Raw genomic sequence first — 20,166 nt, 5'->3', positions numbered from 1 at the left:
AGCACATAAGACCAAGTTCATTTCCTCCTGAACTATTCATTAAAATGAAAAGCATTTTCTGGATAAACATAAGAATATTCCAGGATACCTTTTTGTCCTATCACATTATGAAATCTGCAACAATAACAATGATAAAAGATGTCATCAGTGACTTTCCTGGTGAAAAGTGAAAACTCATTAGCCCCAGAGGTCTTGTTTTCTTCCTCTCATCCTTTTCATGCAAGCATGATGCATGCAAGCCATGATGACTTCATTTTTATGCTTTATTGTGCTTGTTCATCTATGACTCCTGGGAGTAGCTGCCTAGACCATCAGGTGGAGGAAAGACCCTGATTCCATTGTGTGCCTCAATGGGAAATCAAAGTGCCAAATTGTTTGCTGATATTTTCCAAAGATAAGGGGCAAGACAAGGGGGTGCATAAGCCAAGCGTTATCTACGCTCACCCTTGACCCCCAGGTTTGCCTTATGACAATTTCATAAAGAATAAAGAAAGGCAAAGAAACATGGTAGGATAGAAAATGTGCCTGATGCCTCTGGCCTTATGGCAATACTGAGACTGCTTTAGAAATCCATCCAAACTTATGGTGGTCAGATCCCCTTGTTTGTCTGATCAATCAGACCTAATGGCTGATAATCTGATTCCAATAGCGGGGAAAAGTAAAGTGCCTTTGATGGTCTGAGAAGCAATGTTACAGACAGGAAAGGAATACCAAGATGGCACCTGAGCCAGATGAATTTTTTTGTTTCCTTTATGGTCCAGTATTTTCTGCATGTGAATATTTCTGCTGGGAGCTATAGGATTGTATCACTTTCATCTCTTACCCATTAATTCACGTTTTGTGGGTCCAGAAGGGGTCAGAATGACAGGTGGGCCTTATATTCTTAGAAGAGTAAACTACAGTGAAAAATCATCTTTGGGCAGGTTGCTCTGAGCCAAATACAATGGCTCACAGTTGTCAAGACCAGCAGGCAAATGTGCTTGATTCTGCGCCAGCCCATGCTTCTGTTGGGTTTGTGAAATCAATATAGGGAGCCTTACGAAAGTGGAGCAGGGAGACCAGCAAGAGGAAGGTTGAAAAGGGGAGTGAACCACTCCATGTCAATTACAAGGAGAATTGTCAATTATAGACCCATCAGAAGAATCGTCAACAAGAAAGAATCATCAGTTACAGGTCCCAACAGGGAAGGATGTACATTGCATCTAGTACAAGAAATCGACCACCCTTACAGCTCACCCAATGAGAAACTGTCATCACTTTGAATCCTTGCTTTTCTCCAGTGGACCTTCCTTCAAAACAATCCCCCCCCCCACCCTCTTCCTCCTTGATAAAATAACATCGGTCTCCTTTTTGTTGGACTTGCCTATGGCTTTGTGGTAGTTTGTAGGTCCTCGATTGCAATTCTCTGCTATTCCTGAATAACCTATTTTGCCAGTTGGATAACTGGCTTTTTTTTTTAGATTAACAGTATTTATAATTTATAATTATGATCCTTTTGTATTAAATATTTAATCACAGAAGCAATCCATTCTCCTTGAAAAAATGATCAGAACAGTATTGATTAAGCCAAAGTCTTACCTCTTCCTCACCATCCTTAATCCCAATCCCCTTTGTTCTTACCCAGATATAACCACTACTGGGGAGGAAAAACTCTTCCTCTGCCCTTCAAGGTTCTTCTGGCTCATCTGAGACTCCAGCTGGCATGAGATCTATTTGATTTTTCAGGAGAAATTCAAACGAAAGTTTAAGAACCTGTATACCTCCTATACACATGGAGAGACCCAGGCAAATGGAGTAATTTCCTGAAAGGGTTAAAGTGTCATCCTAAATACCATCCTCAGCCAAAGATGGGGTGGAGATCAGTGGTGGGAGGTGACCAGGAAAGTTACAGTCAACAAGGTAGTGTTGTTATGCAGATTTAAATCCTGCCTTTTCTACTGATAATAGTTTCTAGACATTTAGAGTCCCCCTCCCCTTACCGATACAGTGAGGGAGACACCCTCACAAATGGAGATTTCCCTTATAGATATAAATGTTCCTTACAAAAGGGGTAACTTCCACTTGATTTTCAGACCTTCTCTTTGTGTCTGCAGTTTTCTTAAAAATAACCAGCTTAGAGTAGTCAACATGTCAAAGAGGCATATCTCGGGGTGGCAAGATTTGCTCCCCTATACCGCTGTAACCAATCTGAAATTCACTTTCATAGACCTGCTATGTTTTTATGGACATAAACTGTATCTACAAAATATACGCATAGAGTATTGTGGCATTTTTTTGTGTGCAAGCAGGTTCACAAAAATGATGCCACGCTACGGATAACATTCTTCAACCTGATAATGTCACGTAATACTCTATCTTGGACAGCCTTCCATGCTAGAACCCATGAGACCTACAACCTTTTTCAGACAGCTGCAAAATTTCTCATAGCATGGGGAATCCCATCATTTTAGCAATTCCGCTGTTATATGGATAGTTAGATTATTTCCGTATCTTTTACCATGATGGATACTCCTGCGGGGAACATCCCTGTGAGAACCTGTTGTTGACACATGCAAGGGTTTCCTGATGGTAGATGCCAAATGGGTGACTGTATTTGTTTTTTGTTTTGGGGGGTTTTGGTTTTTTGTTTTTTGGTTTTGTTTTGTTTTGTTTTTTTACTAGCTGCTGCTCAGTTGTCCCCAAAAGTGGCTGACGCCAGTTCTTCATTCCATCAGCTGGGTGTGAGCAAGACCCAGTACCTGACATCCTTATCAACCATTGCCGTAATCAAGTCGTCCCCATCACTTTCATCTCTATATCGTCTTTGTATCTTAAGTGCCTATGACGTGTCGCTGTCACACAGTGCGGGCTCAAAGAATATATGTTCATGTCCCCTTGCACTGGAACATCTTTTCCTAGGAAGACCCTCTCCTTCACCTTGCTGACACCTACTCACCCCCGGGATGTCTGCACCAGGGATCTTTCCTGAACCCCAGCTTCGATGAGGTGGTTCTCCTGTGTACTCAGAGTGCTCTCTCTCAATGCACTTATTATGGTGTATTATTTTTTATATGCTATCTCTAACCTGCTGAACATGAGAGAATGCCTTAGCTCCCCTCTGTGTCTTCAGCACCGGGCCCTGGCCCCACAGGTAGCAGGCATTCAATAAGAATTTTAAAAATAAAGGCCATTGTTATGCAGCCACATGCACAATTGAATGAAAGCCCAGGCAAATAAACAGCGTATCAGCAGAAGGAAAAATTAAGCTGTCAGTCTGCTGAGCAGCAAAGATTGCTTTATTTCAGGTCTTTTAACATGACGGAGTGGGAGGGAGAGCGAAAGAAAAACAAAGCTAGAACAGGGCTGGGGCAATGCTTTCCTCTTTAATGTGGAAAGTGACTGGGGCATCCCTGCCCATCGCTGTCCCCCGAGTGACCATCTTCTGCCCTCTGTCCTGTCCCCTCAGGGACCACGGTGATGCGGATGACAGCCTTTGATGCGGACGACCCGGCCACAGATAATGCCCTCCTGCGGTACAATATCCGACAGCAGACGCCTGACAAGCCATCTCCAAACATGTTCTACATCGATCCTGAGAAAGGGGACATTGTCACCGTCGTGTCACCTGCCTTGCTGGACCGGGAGGTGAGCTGAAAGGCATATATCTTGTTTTTCGTGAGAATCGAGCGTGGCTTTCACAGGAGGGAAGATGTGTGACTTCAGGCAAAGGCACTTTATATGGAGGGGTGGACATGAGGACTTTACCCATAGTTGGGTAGGGACATCTATAAAGGGAAATGCGAACCCCCAAAACACGCTCTATAAACAGCCACATCCTTAGAATTATTTGTATTTGTTCGACCTGGTGCCTCTGTTTCCTCACCAAGCCCTTATTCGTGTGCCCTTATGATGGGATTCTATGTCTCCTAACCCGTCTGCCAGACGAAGGGGATGGGATGAAGGAAGGAAGGACAGGCAGGCAGGGAGGTAGGGGAGGGGCAGATGGGAGGGAGGTGGCTTTGTCCAAGATCAGATTCAGGCGGCTTGACTTCTCTTCTTTCCCAAACCCTCTGTGGTGTGAGCCATTGTTTCCCCTGGAGCCTCTCCTGCTTCAGCCTCAGGCTGTCACTGGGAATGCTCACCCATCCTGTAGGTCAGGTGACACACACAGGTGACCCAGGGACCTCCATCGGTCGACACGCTTGCTCTTTCTTTTTGTCTAGAGTACTTTCAAGCTTTCCTATTAGTTGCCCTGTCAAAATATTCAGATTTCTTTTTTATTTTTTAAAAAATTCCCACTTCTAGACCCTGAAAATCACAAATGTTGCAAATTTTAGGCCCAGTTTCCACGTGTGGACAATCAGTCACGTGAGATGTGACAGTCAGCTGGAGCTGGTGGTCGCAGTCCCATGTATGTGGGGCGTGCATGCCTGCCCCACTTCCGTCCCCCCAGCCTGGGTCCCCTGGCCCTCGCCCTTCTCCTGAGTTCCAGGTCCCACTCTGCAACTCCCCACAGGGCTCAATGGAAGAGACTCTTGGCTCTTCAAACCCAGTGTATCAAACCAACCTAGGGATTCCCCTCTGGTCCTCACCCCTTCCCCCCGCCCCAGATCTGCTCCTGTCCTGGCACCCTTGGTTCCCAGCATGACATCATCCCACGGACATGACCCCTGCTGTCACCCTTGACCCGCGAGCACCACCTGCGCCAGGGTAACCGCTGGCTTTCCCTACTGGGCTCCCTTGCCTTCTCCCCTCATGTCTTGGATTAAACAAATCCAAGGTCAGAAGTGCCTTCTCCTCTCCTTTCTGGTTTTCCACGCTGCCGCTTCTCACAAGAATCTGGGTTAGAGCCACAGCCCTTGAGGGGGCAGCCTGGGTGGCTCAGTCGGCTGACCGTCCAGCTCTTGATTTCGGCTCAGGTCATGATCTCAGGGTCGTGAGATCAAGTCCCGCACTGGGCTCCAAATGGGTGTGGCATCGGCTCGAGAGTCTCTGTTTTCTTCTCCCTCTGCCCCTCCCCACTCCCTCTGTCTCTCTCCCTCTAAAAAAAGAAAAGAAAAGAAAAGAAGAGTCTTCCTAAGACCTGAGTCTTCCCCGCCTTGGTGTTCCCACACCCTCTGACTGCCCTTACTGCAGCCATCATAGGCATGTGCTCCTGTAAGCCGCCACATGTCTTCTTAAAAGAATATTCCCTTCCTCTGGATCTAGAAGTGTGCTGCCCAACACAGCAGCCTCTGGTCACAGGCAGTTATTTAAATTTTAATTTACACTCATTGATAGGAAAACGTAAATGTGTATCAGCCAGGACAGACAGAATATCGTCACCATCACAGAAAGGTCTGGTGGGCAACGTCGGCCCCAACTGTACACCTAAGGAGAGTAAAGACTATGGTCCTTTGCGTGTCTGGAGCCCCACTGCCTACTAGCACGCTTGGAGCGCTCCCAAAACTCTTTGTTGTGTGTTTTTGGGGGTGCAGGCAAGAATGAGTTGGAAATGACACTGAGATTCTGCACTCCAGGGGTGGGAATCCATAGCTGGGAGTGGGGATTCTGGAAGGGAGGAAGGGAATGAGCTCTGCGTCGAAACCGTGGTTGTCACTTGGAAAATGTGATTGTGGCTGGCTAAAAATAGGAAAGTGGGGAAAAAAAGAAACACATCGAGTCTAATTCCTCCATGTCGTGTCGAATTCTCTTTCTGGCCAGCCCCATGTTTAAGATCACTCGATGCTGTATTATCTCCTTCGGAGGCAAGGAATGACTTTCCATCTCTGTTTTTCCCTGCCAGCATGCATGTGCACACACGTGTAGACACACACACACACACACACACTGAGGCACACACGCACACACACAGCAGCTTTCCCAATTCTCCCAAAGACACGTGCAAATTTTTACAAGGTAGAGACAAAATGCGGTGACTTCTCTGGCTTGGCTTCTCTTCCTACTGACAGAACGTTTTGTAGGTCTCTATTTATAAACCGAAGTGATAATATAATGGGTTATTCCATTTTTAAGGTTTATTTGGGGGACTGATGTGTTTTAAGCTCATGATCTCTTCATTTGGGTTTTTGTTAACTCGCACTAAGTATGTAATGATGGGAGTTGAATTAAGCATTTCTGGCCACAGTGTACCAATGGCTCCCCCCAAAAAAGATAAGCACTATTTAACCGAAATTGGAAAATCAATGAAAATGAAGGAAGGGTATCGCTTTTCTGTGAGCGTTTCCAGAGTTCACTGCTGACCCAGGCAACTTTGGTGCGATCTGAAGGAAGGTAACGTCCCTGAATGTAGGCAAGCCTTGTCGACCTACTCATGCTGCGGTAAGCTTCTCTTCAGCAAGTTTGCTGAAAGGGTAAAATGTGTCTCCACGTTCCCCATCCATAAAGGGACAGACCTTGCACGTCACACTTCTCATCTCCCTGCCCCTGTCCTACGATCACATGCCCAGGACGGGCTCCCACCGCAGGCTTGGGGAATCAGTGGTCATTATTTCCGGAGAGCTACAGAGTAGCCATCTTATCCTGGGTTTGGTTTTCAGGCTCCTTCTGGACCACCTGAGCCGCTGTTGAAAATGGGATCGCACCATTTACTTTTCAGATAGTGGCCCACTGGGGCCCCCAGCAAACCTCTATAGGATTCATTGTTCCATGACCGTGTCCTCAGGCTGGGATCTCAAACAGTGTGTTTGCGTGTTGAATACTGTGGGTGTAAACAAGTGGGTCAGGGACTCCAACTAGAGATGGGGCCCCCGAGGTTATACAAATGGGGGGCTCCTGTGTGGCCCCACCAGGTTGGGAGTGGAGGCTCTGGAAGGCTGTTGGTTGACACAGTGAGCTCAGCTGATGAGACATAAATTTTCCAACTTAATGTTCCATTGTCCTTTCTTTTAATGACTACGTCCCCAGGGAGGACCCTAGCAGGTGAGGTAAGACTTCAGGGGACACCTCAGGACTGTTGCCTTTGAACCTGCCTCTCCCACATTTGCTTTGTCCTAGAGTGCGTCAGGGAGGGTAGTCAAGGACGCCATCTTGGTCGTTGGCTTTTCTCCCCAACTGGCTTCTTAGGATGTCTCCGCGGGGCCAACTGAGGCAGGTGCCCTCACTGATCCGCTCCTCCCCATACTCTGAGGAGGAAAGGGGTCTCATCCCCCCACCACCTTCACTGTCCTTGGCACATGAGGGATGCCCAACAAATATTTACTGAGCTCGAAAGGGCAGGAAGGGTGCGAGGGAGAGAGGCGGGTGGCTGGGAATGTGTGACGTCTCTCTGCGTACTCAGGCTGCTGTCTGGCACGGTCATTACCATTCATTTCCCACTGCGTTCAGGGTGGTGCCGCCTATGGATCCACAGCGCATGCCCAGAGGGAGGGAGCCCACCAGTTGCTCACCTGCTTTGCCTCATGAGAACATTCTAGAAGGCAGCTCACCCACTGTCTCCATCTTCTGAGGACCCGTAACGGATACCGGTCCTTTTCCTCCTAACCATGAGGGGCAGCTGACTTGGCTTCCCACTCCACGGGCCACCGTGGCCAGATAGATGCCGTTGGACTTGGTGGGTCTGTTCTGCTTAATCTCCTCATGGTGAGACGTTCTGTCAACTAGAATAGAGGCTCTCAAACTTGGCTGTGGAGCGATAGAGCTCGCCGTGCTCCAGCCAAAGCCTGGAGCCATGACGTCGGAGTCTCAGGTGGTGGGACACAGTCATTAGTAGTTTTAAAAAAAAAAAAACCAAGGAATTCAGACATGCAGCAAGCTGAGGAATCCTTTGGAGACCATGTTTTGGTGGTTTGCTTACTTGTTTTCCCACCTAGCTGAGCGTAGTTTCCCAGGATGGCTATAACAAAGCGCCACAACCCCGGGGGCTTAAAACAGCAGAAATTCATTCTCCCATGGTTCCGGAGACCAGAAGTTGACATCAGGGTGTTAGCGGGGTCAGGCTCCCTTTGAATTCCCGGGGGGAGGATCCTTCCTTGCCTCTTCCAAGTCCTGGGCATTGCTAGCAATCCGTAGCTTTCCTTGGCTTGTAGACACACGCTTCCAGTCGCCACCTTCATCATTGCGTGTCCCTCTTCTGACTGTGTGTTTTCACGTCACCTTCCCTCTGTTCATGTGGTGAATTGTAAAGGTGGGTAGTGAGTTCTTCCTTGTGGGAGGTATTCACACAGATTGCCCTCGGTAGGCTATCATAGAAAGGATTCAGTTAGTCAGTAAAGGTTATATCCTTAATGTCTTCTCCAACCTTGAGACTAGTTACTGCAAACATTTATTGAATATCTTCAAGGGGCCGTTTGTTCTGCAGGATGCTGCCTGCGAGGGTCGGTTTCCTGGCCAGCTGTGTGACCTTGGGCAAATCATTTAAGTTCCCTGAGCCCATTTCCTCATCAGTAATCGCTATGATAACGACATCTGCACCCCAACTTTATCAGCTCTCCGAGAGGTGCATAACTTCGTCTAGCTTTGCAAACAGAGAAGCGTTGTACGAACACAGCTATGACCCCGTGTCACACTTTCTATGGCTGCTGAGAACCCAGACCCCAGTTCCCACTGGCTACCACTGAGAGCTGAGAGCTTGATGCAGAAAGACTCTTTGCAAACTGTGCAGACCATATTCACTCCACCCTGTGAGTCAGACCTCTCCAGTTTCCCGACGCTGGGCTGGGTTTTGTTGCAAATTCTCAGATTCACAGCTGAATTTGAGAGCAGCTGCAGTGACCGTCTATTGTCCTTACGTTTTCCTAAGCTCGGTGTGAATAGACATCAGATTTCACTTGGAAACAAGCATTTTCGAGTAAAAGCTCTTCCGTTTACTTTTTCTGAAACCATGCTAGAATATAAACCACCCAGAGAAAGAGATTTTTGACCTTTGTCCCATCTCTGTATACCCATTGCCAAGCTTAGAGCCAGATAAATAATAGGAACTTGGTAAATATTTGTGAGCTGGATGGATGGATGGATGAATGGATGGATGGATGGATGATGGATGGATGGATGGATGGATGGATGGATGGATGAGTGGATGGATGGATGAATGGATGAATGGGTGAGTGGATGGATGGATGGATGATGGATAGGTGGATGGATGGATGGGTGGATGGATGGATGGATGATGGATGGATGGATGGATGGATGGGTGGATGGACGGATGGATGATGGATGGATGGATGGATGGATGGATGGATGTGTGGATGGATGGATGGATGGTTGGATGGATGTGTGGATGGATGGATGGATGGTTGGACAGATGGACAAATGGATGGAGGATGGATGGGTGGATGGACGGACAGATGGATGGATGTCCTGTGTTCCTTCAGTTTGTATTTGTAAGTAAATAGCTTACAGATGATCTCAGAATTTACTGCAAGATCCACACCCTAGCATGGATATACAAACAGAGGAAATGATTTTATTTTAGTCGAGAGCTTATTCTTGCCCTTGTGTAATCATTCGATAATCTAATTCATTCACCTTCTACCTGCCTTGTGTCAGGAGGACCGCACTAGGCTCTAAGAAATACCTTGGTGGATAGGATGGGCATGAGATCTGTGTTTCTTGCTTAAACGTTTGGGGAAACATTTGGAGAAAATAAGAGCCATCTATCCTACTGAACGAAATTGGGTTCATCTGGGGCACTGTTTTATTCTTTTCCATAACCATACTCAGCCCCTCACTCTGACAGCTCTGTCTATGTTTTTAAGCTATGTCTGGCTGCACTACAAAATAAAATCAGATAAAGGTCCCTAACGTTTGATAAATGCTTTATTTAGTTGATCATCTTGGCTGGGAGACTGAAATTCATCAGCTGAAATCTGCCAACTTTTCTGAACACAGCCACAGTTTGAAACCACTCAGAGTAGCTAATGGTCAGTTTGAAGGGCTTGTTTTTCTTTTTGCTTTCCTCCTTCTCCTCCTCTTCCTTCTTTTTTCCCTTTCCCCCTTCTCCCTCCTTCCTCCTCCTACCTTCCTCCTCCTCCTCCCCATCTTCTTCCTGGTCGTCCTCCTCCACTTCTTTCTTTCCCTCCTCCTCCTGTGTTTTTTAACAAATAGAAAGAGTTTCCAGGGGCGCCTGGGTGGCTCAGTGGGTTAAGCCTCTGCCTTCGGCTCAGGTCATGATCTCAGGGTCCTAGGATCGAGCCCCGCATCGGGCTCTCTGCTCAGTGGGGAGCCTGCTTCCTCCTCTCTCTCTCTGACTGCCTCTCTGACTACTTGTGATCTCTCTCTCTGTCAAATAAATAAAATCTTAAAAAAAAAAAGAGTTTCCAGAAGAAGTCCTTAACATTCTGTCTTCACACTTGCAAAGTGAGAATATCATTAGACTTTTTAAGGAGGTTGAGTGCTTTTCTATCTTTGTTTGAATTCGCCTTCAGCTGAGTATGTATTATCCTCCGCATAATCTAAGGAAAGTGGTAGTCTACCCATAAAAATGTACGTACAATAAGAGATACTAGGACTGTGAGTGTAATTTATTTTCCATTTTCAGCTGGTAAAGGATTTTCTGAAATTTTACAATTCCCCCAATTTTTAGGCCAAAAGGGAAAACTTCTTTCCGTGGTGTCACATAAGACTTAGATTTATGTGTATGTTTTTACTGTGGAAGGTTCGGGAGTCCTTGATTATGGCAGAGAAAACCCAAAAATGTGGCCGAGCATCCTACACAAAACTGGACTTGTGGCTGCAAGTCTAAGAACCATGTGCTTGGTCAAGGTGATCCAAGTTGGAGCGCTTGGGTGGCTCAGTTGGTTAAGCCACTGCCTTCAACTCAGGTCACGATCCCGGAGTCCCAAGATCGAGTCCCGCCAGGGACCCAAGATCGAGTTCTGCCAGGAGTCTGCTTCTCCCTCTGACCTTCTCCCCTCTCATGCTCTCTCTCTCACTCTGTCTCTCAAATAAATAAATAAAATCTTAAAAAAAAAAGAAAATATGATCCAAGTTAAAATACTGTCACATAGGCAAAACCTCCAGAAACAGTAAAGAAATATATGAAAATGATGATACCAAGTCATGCTGTCTAAAATAAAGGAATAATCGTAAGAGATAACATTTCTCCCATGCCTTGAATGAAAGAAATAACCGTCATACTATCAGGGAAATAAATGTTTTCAGGCCGCTCTGATCTAATGCTAATACTTTTCTCATTATCATCATGTTTAAAACATTGGCAGTAATTACACACAATTCAATCGTGCTGTCAGGAATATTCTGCTTCTTTATTTCGATGGGTGGGACCAGGATTATTTAGATAACAGCATCCTCCCTGTTTCTGTGAGCTATTTACTCATAAATATTTTTGTTGGGATCATTTTCTCCATCTTTTTTTTTTTTTTTATCACTTGCTGCTAAGAAAATAGAAGGGGAGAAAGTAGATGTAAATAAATTGTCTTATTATTTTTAAAATAACGCATTATCCTTGCAAATGAGACACAGATGGCAAACCACCCTATGTGAGTCACACTCGCTCTGTTGTGTCAGCAAATAAAATGGAATGGCGTGTTCATGAGGCATGAGGCTTTGCTAGCCCCGGGGGTCTGAAACTCGGTTGCGAACATGCCAGCCTCCTGCTGGCGGCAGTGGGGCTGGAGATGGGGAGGGCAAGGCCTTCCCCTGTGGCCTCCTGCACGTCCCCACTCCGGATCAACTCTGGCAGGACCCCGTGGGGAGTCTCCACTCTGCCAGGACCCCCTGAGCATTTCCCCACCTCCTCCAAGGTTGGCCATGAAAGCAAGGGCTGTCTCCAGTCGCCCAGTAGGACCCCAACCTGGCTGAAATCTGGATCTAGGGCGGGGGAGCCAGCCTCAGGGTCTCCGAATCCGTAGCGCACCTGCACCTGTCATCAGCTGGGACATCAGTCAGCCTGTCTAAGCCTGGTTTCTTCCTCTGCCACAAGGAGGGTGATCAGAGTCCCCACCTCCTAGGCTGAGCGGGATGATCAAATAAGATACATTGGGCCCTTAATACCCTGTAAATATCAGTGGATATTAGTTATTTTCACGATGGACAATGAGACTGAAGAAGCAGCTTGGAGAGGGGATTTCTTCCTAGATCGGGGAGCCCATTCACACTCTGGCCACACGGCAGGGAATCTGGCAGGCTCAGAAAGTTCAGTGAAACACTGGGGTACTCCACACACCACCATCCGGGGACAAATGCGGATGCCTGAGTATGGAGCACCCACCGGTGTGTGCTGCGTGGGTGACAGAGGCTGGCCATCCGGGACACGGAGATCGTGCTGCCGGATGAGGAAGGAGAGCAGAGCACAGCAAACCCAGGAAGATGGGCGGCTGGAAGACTGCAGTGAAGGAGTTGAGGGAAGGGCATCAGGGGAGGGGAACAGCCTAGGCAAAGGCGCGGCACGTTCATACATTCCTTGAAGAGAGATGGGGACCGGAGGGATCCCGGGGAGATCCCACACAAGGACAAGATTGGTACAAGATTGCCGAGGGCTCCGAATGTCATCCTACGGATTACGGATGTATCCTAATGTAAATGCAATGCCACCAGTCGTATTTAAACATTAAACAGAGCTCTGTTCTGGCCCGCTGAAGGGGGGACGATCGGCAGGAAAGCAGGGGCATTTGGGGAGCAGCTTGAGAATCCTTGGTGAACGACGAGTAGCTGATTGCTTGTCTTCTCAAGGGGCGAGACAAGGAGTTACCACCTGAATCCAAATTCCGCAGGTCGTTCATGGCAGAATAAGCAACAATCGCGTGTCTCTGTTCTTGGCATCTTTTAGAGTATTAGACAATCAGTAGCTGTGTGGCACGTGTTGAATCGAGAGACACTTAGCTTTGTCATTAACAGAGACTCATCTTTCCGTATTTGACACATGTGTAATTCTCTGAGCTTTCTCTTCTTTTCTCTCTTTTTTTATAGGGCAAAAGTAACTTAAAATGCCGGGCGATGATGAATTTAGAGCACTTCTCTTTTTCTGTCATTTTAAATCTCTCCATCTTACTTTATGTGAAGGACCCTAAAAATCGAAGCCCTTTTTCCTTTTGTGGGAAAAGTTATTTTAGTTACTTTATTTTATTTTTTTTCGAGATTTTATTTTATTTATTTGACAGAGAGAGAATGAGATCACAAGTACACAGGGAGTGGGGGGAAGCAGGCTCCCTGCTGAGCAGAGAGCCCGATGCGGAACTCGATCCCAGGACCCTGAGACCATGACCTGAGCCAAAGCCAGCGGCTTAACCCACTGAGCCACTCAGGCACCCCTATTTTAGTTATTTTAGTGAGCACATTATTTCTTGGGGAGCTTGGCTTAAGCATCTGACTCTTGACTTTGGCTCAGGTCGTGATCTCAGGGTCATGAGATCGAGCCCTGCGTTGGGCTCCACTGCATCGGGGGAATGTGCTGGAGATTCTCTCCCTCTCCTTCTGGCCCTCCCCACCTCACACATGCATTCTCTCTCTCTCAAAACAAATAGTACATTCTTCTCTTTGTCAGCCAGGAACTAGGACAAGCTGGTAAAGCACATTTTACTTCACACATTTTCCAGTCCCAATACTTCAGTGACGTCGCTCTAAATCTCACCCCCATTCACAGCCCCTGTTGGACACATGTACCCCAGTTTAGAAAGAATGTCTAGTTCCATCCTGGCTTTGAACCGGTGGAGAAAAGAGGGGCAAGCTTCGCTTCTCGCCATATTGGGAACAGTCCTTTAGGAAGGCAAGTGGGTGCAGAGTCTTTGGAGAGCAGCTCTTTCAAACCTGCCTTTCCTGTGCTTGGCTCCTAGCCGGGACCCTGGTGAGGACGGCGGCTCTGAGGGTCAATTGCAAAGCGTCATTAAGGAAGGTTGACCAGAAACCTCAAGGCTTAGATTAAAGCAAGCTGGCAATAGACCACTTCAAGACGCGATGGCATCTCAAAGTGCTGGGATCCACATTTCTTTCAGTTTTGTTTTAAGGAAGGATCTCGTTTGCTATACTTTTCCAGAGGATAAAAGTTTGGTGGTAGCGTGGCTTGGTGTCCAAAAGGCACAGCCAACTTTATTCGCTACATGGCGCTGTGCTGTCACATTCAACCATAAAGGGACTTCAACCTATAGGGACATCTATCATGTTCAAGGTTGGAAATTTTCTCAGTAAGGGTCAGATATTAAATATTTTGGGTTTTTTGGGCCAAGAGGCAAAATTGAGACTATATGTAGTTACTTATATAACCATTTAAAGTGCCATTATTTAAAAATATAAAAAGCATTTTTAGCTCATGAGCCATTGGAAAACAGACACTGGGCTGGCTTTGGCCCATGTGCCATCGTTGGCCAGCCCACGATCTATCAAACTTTTGGTGAAAATGGTCAGTCAGTACCAGTTTCATCTACTGGTTGTTGCACGTGTTCATGTGTCGATATCCACTCTCAAAATACTGAGTCCCCCTTACTAATCATCATCTTGGGGTTGGATTCTAGGAATTAGGTCATGAATGATGAGTTCAATTTCATTTTTCTGGCACAACCATCCCATTTCCCCATGATTATAAACGGATCATTTTAGACACTTGTTAATTAATTCTAAACTCAAGATTTGGTTGCAGTAATTAAAACAATGAGTTCTTATTGGGATTTCATCAAGATCAAAAGCTTTTGCACAGCAAAGGAAACAGTTAACAAAACCAAAAGACAACTGACAGAATCGAGAAGATATTTGCAAATGACAATCAGATAAAGGGCTAGTGTCCAAAATCTATAAGGAACTTAGCAAACTCAACACCCAAAGAACAAACAACCCAATCAAGAAATGGGCAGAGGACATGAACAGACATTTCTGCAAAGAAGACATCCAGATGGCCAACAGACACATGAAAAAGTGCTCCACATCACTTGGCATCAGGGAAATACAAATCAAAACCACGATGAGATATCACCTCACACCAGTCAGAATGGCTAAAATTAACAAGTCAGGAAATGAGAGATGCTGGCGAGGATGTGGAGAAAGGGGAACCCTCCTCCACTGTTGGTGGGAATGCAAGCTGGTGCAACCACTCTGGAAAACAGCATGGAGGTTCCTCAAAGTGTTGAAAATAGAACTACCCTATGACCCAGCAATTGCACTACTGGGTATTTACCCTAAAGATACAAACGTAGTCATCCGAAGGGGCACGTGCACCCGAATATTTATAGCAGCAATGTCTACAATAGCCAAACTATGGAAAGAACCTAGATGTCCATCAACAGATGAATGGATAAAGAAGAGGTGGTATATATACACAATGGAATACTATGCAGCCATCAAAAGAAATGAAATCTTGCCATTTGTGACAACATGGATGGAACTAGAGGGTGTTATGCTTAGTGAAACAAGTCAATTGGAGAAAGACAACTATCATATGATCTCCCTTATATGAGGATGTGGAGATGCAACATGGGGGTTAGGGAGATAGGAGAAGAATAAATGAAACAAGATGGGATTGGGAGGGAGACAAACTATAACTGACTCTTAATCTCACAAAACAAACTGGGGGTTGCTGGGGGGAGGTGGGGTTGAGAGAGGGGGAGGGAGTTATGGACATTAGGGAGGGTATGTGCTATGGTGAGTGCTGTGAAGTGTGAAAACCTGGCGATTCACAGACCTGTACCCCTGGGGATAAAAATGCATTATATGTTTATAGAAAAAAAAATAAGAAATAGTTTAAATTCAAAAAACAAAACAAAACAAAACAAAACAATGAGTTCTGTCCAAAAACAATACAACAGACACAGACTAAAGACTGAATAAATCCATTTGCAGTGACTCTCTTGGTCACATCAGAGCTGACTTCCTGAGTTGGAACAGAGATGGGGACACCTGACGTCACTGAGATATGAACCTGTATCAGTCCATCCCTAAAGTTCATGCATTTTCCCCCATTATTGGAATCAGTATTATTGATTATCTGGTTGGTACTTTCATGGAGGAAATTGATTTTGAATCTTCTTTTCAACATGGGAAAGAAAAACAGTGAGATTTTGAAGCAACTCTTGTTTCGATCGGCTATGGGCCTTCGATGTTCACCAGGTGGCCTTCTTCTGGCTGCTTCTTATGGCCTTCTTCTGGCTACTCAGCTCAAGTGATCCCTGTAACTTGGTAGAAAAAGGCTATGGGAAAAGGCTCTCTCCTGCCTTAGTGTGGAAATACAAATCAGTCCAATTCATTTGTTGGGTAAATGGCTTTTTACAAATGGCCCTCTCTCCTTTGACACCACGATTCACACCATCACATGTGTACAAAGCATTCATCAGTGGACATTTCATTCGATCCTCATCTAAAGAACCAAACTAAGTGTCGAGCCACTAGGGATCTGTTCAACAAATTGTGCCATAGCCCTACACTGGAAATCCATCAAATCATGTAAAAGACGTGGTAAAAGCATGTATAGTAACATGGAACAGTGGTCACAGTATGTTATCGAGCAGTTTGCAAAACATCACACAAGCTGTGTTTCTTTTTCATTTGTATACATGTATCACCTTATTGTGTTTGGGCTGCCATAACAGAATACCATCTACTGGGGGGCTTACACAACAGAAATGTATTTCTCACAGTTCTGGAGACTAAAAAGCCAAGAGCAGGGTTCTGGCCAATTCGTTCTAGATGAGAGCCCTGGGTGGGCACCGTCTTGCTCTATCTTCCCATGTGGGGAGAGAAGGCTCTGGTCTCCTTCATCTTCTTATAAGGACACTAGCCCCATCACGAGGGTCCCACTCTCCTTTCCTCATCTAAATCTCATTACCTCCCAAAAGCCCCACTTTCCAATACCATTCCATTGTGGGTTAGGGCTTCAACATAAGCATTTTAGAGGGGCAGAAACATTCAGTCAATAACATACGCCATCATGGTCCAACATGTGAAAGGATTTGTGTGAATGCATTCAGAGTGGTCCTTTTAGGATCTGACTTTTGTTTCAGTGCAGTGTCTGAGATGACAGTCTGAGATCCAGGAGAACTGACCTGAGCTCAAATTTCTGCTCTGCCTCTTCCAAGCTCAGTGATATTGGAAACGTTAGTAGCTTGAACAACTGTTGGCCAAAATTATGATTGCCAACGTCATTAAATATTCTTCTTTGACCTCTCTGCTAATGCTCCAGGGAACTCTGTAGTATGAAAGTAGCACAATATAGAGGGGAAAAGCCTTATGGTTGGAGATATGCCTTAGACTCTTCAGCTGTAGGATGGGAGTCATAATGTGCCTCCCTCAAAGGGTTGTCATGAGGATTACGTGAATCAGTACAAGCTTAGACTTGGAAAAGTAGCACGTGTTCTCTGTACTTTCTCTTTTGGGTGCCATGACCGCGTACTGTCTTGGTAATGAGAATACAGTTCTACTCATCATCCTGAAAAAGCAATTATAGCTCAGAACCTGAGGACAGGGGATCCCAGCCAGGGTAGGACACCACACCGTGATGGAACGTGATGGAGCGGTGGCAGGACTGTCACCTTGCGTGGAGACTGGTATCTATGGGAGCCGGTTGAGTCCGTGACAAAGCAGTGGGAGTCGTGGTAGGCCCCGGGGCCCTCCACCAATATTGCTGCGATGGCAAAAAACACGTTTCAGATGTCAGGGAAGAATGTCGTTAGGGTAAATCTTGTCAACACTTCCACCCTTGAAAAGATAAGCATTTCCATTTCCTTAAGTGACGGCCGTGGCCGTGGCTTTCCTAAGAACACACGCTCACCGGCTGCTCAATTCTCCCATCACCGGTTCCAACAGGCAGCTTAATAGACATATTGTGGTGTGTGCTTCTGTGTTTTTAAGACAGCCGTGGGAAATGAATGTTTTTTGACCTTTGCAATGAACAGCTGTAGAAAGGACTGTTGAAATTCAATGGACAGCATCTCTATTTATGGACCTCGAAAGCAGGAATCAAAATTAAATTCCTTTAGGTATTTTCTCTCCTGTGTCTGATGAATTGTTTTTGCAGACTGATTTTTCTCCCCAGAAGGCTTCTTGGGTCCTAATTCTAGTTTTTCTGTCTCTCTGGGCTCTGGATTTCTGGGATGGGGAAGGAATGGGGGGACTTCTCTATTTTTACCTAATTTTGGTATTAGATTAGCTCCTGATATATGCGAGGGAGTGTATGTCATTCTCTCTCTGGGCAGCTACTCTGTGAACAATTACAGGATCCCTTTGTTCCAGCCAGACATTAAATGAGGGCCATGACACGCACAGGACTGCCCGTTTCTTCACTGGACTAACGGTGCTCCCGAGGGCCGATGTAACTTGCCGTCCTCACGTGCTGAGCCTGGGGACTGGACTTGACCCCAGAGCTTCTGCTTTGTCTGCTCACCCAGGCGCTAACAACTAAAACAAAGCCTTAGAGTTTATGAAACTTTTATCAGGGGTTTCCTTGTTCTTTGCTCTGAGCCTTTTTATACCTTCGGGAAACTTGGTTTCCCTCAGCTGTCCCGTTAGCAAGGCTGTGAGGTGAAATGGCTCAGAACATGCATCTGGGAATTCTAGGGCCCCGAGGAGGAATCTGGGCTCTGCGTCCAGTTAGCTGTGTGACCTTGGTAAAGTTACTTCACTTCTCTGAACTTCCATTTCTTCACCTCTAAAATGAAGCTCATAACATGACCTGTGGGTAGAATAATGACCCCCCAATGTCCTCCTCCTAATCCCCAGAGTCTCATGAATAGGCTCCCTTACAGGACAAAAGGAACTTTGCGGGTGTGATTAAGTCAAGGATGTCGAAATGTGGAGGCTATTCTGGGTGTTCCATTTGGGCCTGACGTGATCACAAGGGCCCTTATGTGGGAGAGGCAGGAGGGTCAAAGTCAGAGATTTAAAGATGTTATGCTGCTGGCTTTGAAAACTGAAGAGAGGGTTCAAAATCCAAGAGACGTAAACAGCTTCTAGAAACTAGAAAAGCCAGGAAACGAGGTCATCCCTAGAATCTCCAGAAGGAAAGCAACCCTGCTAACACCTTGATGCCACCAGTGAGACACCTTTAGACGTCAGACCTTCAGAATGCAAGATAATAAATTCCTGTCATTTCCAAGTCACAAAGTTACACCGTTTGTTATAGCGTCTGTAGGGAACCGACACAGTCTGCTTCACACCGTGTGGACAACCGAAGGTCGTGACGTGTGAAATGCATCAGCTGTGGCACACAGCTCTCAACCCACAGGAGGCATTTGTCACCAATATCAAAATAATTACAAGACTTGAGAAGGACACAGATGTATTGGAACCAGGGTGGAGTCCCCTTGACCAGATCTTTATAACGCATGGCCCAGGAACGCTCTGGAAGGTTGAGGGGCTGCCCTCCAACCCAGCCAGTCCCCCAGAGTCGTGGAGGGAAATGCCAGTGTTGCCTTCAGGCCGTGGCTTCCATCAGCTCTCGTCGAGGGCGCAGTAGAGCCTCCCAGTTCTCCTTCCTCCCTACACCCAGCCTTGCCACGTCTACACAGGACTGTGGTTCTTTGCTTCCTGCGGACATCTGCACATCCCAGCTGCTTGGTCTACATGGACGAGAATGGTCACATCCTTATCAGTTAAGCCAAGGGTGTAGCGTTGAGGTGCTAGGGTTCGGGAACGGCGTCCTGCCTTTCCTTCCCACGTTAGAACCCGCTGAGGAACAAGACACAGGAGACTGGAGACCAGACCATAAGCTTGGTTACTATGAAGCGGATTGACAGAGAGATCCAAGCGTCTGTGGGCAAATTAATTTGTGAGTGTTTTGTGCTTGAATTAGAGACTTGGGAGGGCTCCCTGTGCAGGAAGAACTTTGGAGGGGTTTCTTGAGCATAGCACACAGCCAGTTTCCTATTAGAGGAAAGGGTTAATGCCATCTGAGATCCCTCAGCATGCCAAATGACCCTGCTAGAGGGGCGCAGGAAGGTAACTGAGGCTTTGCTGGGGTGGGAGGTGGGGAAGAGCCAAATGTTTATGACCCCGGCCTGGTCTCCAACAAGCAAGGTGGGACCCCACCCTGGGGCAGTGTCCCTTCTGAGTGGCACGTGTGGGCTGTGTCATGCGGTTATCAAGTGAGAGATATTGGCCTCATCCCCTCTTCCAGAAGCCCAGATGGTGGCCGCTGGTGTTAGAGCAGATAATGAGATTACCTGGTCTCCCAGGATGCCAAGAGTCGTGGCTTCAAAGAATGTTTTTCTTAAATAACATTTGTTCATAGCTGTGTTTAAAAAAAAAAAAAATGGGAAATATATTCATACAAGCAAGCAATTAGTGTCCTGCCAGATAAGTCCCGTGGTGACA

At 46.4% G+C, this 20,166-nt stretch overlaps 1 protein-coding gene across 3 annotated transcripts in view; it reads left to right on the top strand.

The window, feature by feature from the left end:
* The window catches only part of CDH13 (cadherin 13), a 1,016,524-nt gene that overhangs the window by 782,910 nt on the left and 213,448 nt on the right, over positions 1–20,166 (top strand). For all 3 annotated transcript variants that reach the window (XM_045989377.1, XM_045989378.1, XM_045989379.1), the window contains one exon: positions 3,446–3,624. In XM_045989377.1, coding sequence (XP_045845333.1) covers positions 3,446–3,624 — 179 coding nt within the window. The remainder of the gene's footprint in view (positions 1–3,445; positions 3,625–20,166) is intronic.

Source organism: Meles meles, chromosome 19 (assembly GCF_922984935.1).
Source record: "Meles meles chromosome 19, mMelMel3.1 paternal haplotype, whole genome shotgun sequence".
Classification (NCBI taxonomy): domain Eukaryota; kingdom Metazoa; phylum Chordata; class Mammalia; order Carnivora; family Mustelidae; genus Meles; species Meles meles.
The sequence above is the reverse complement of the archived record's forward strand: the minus strand, read 5'-3'. Positions and strand labels throughout refer to the sequence as shown.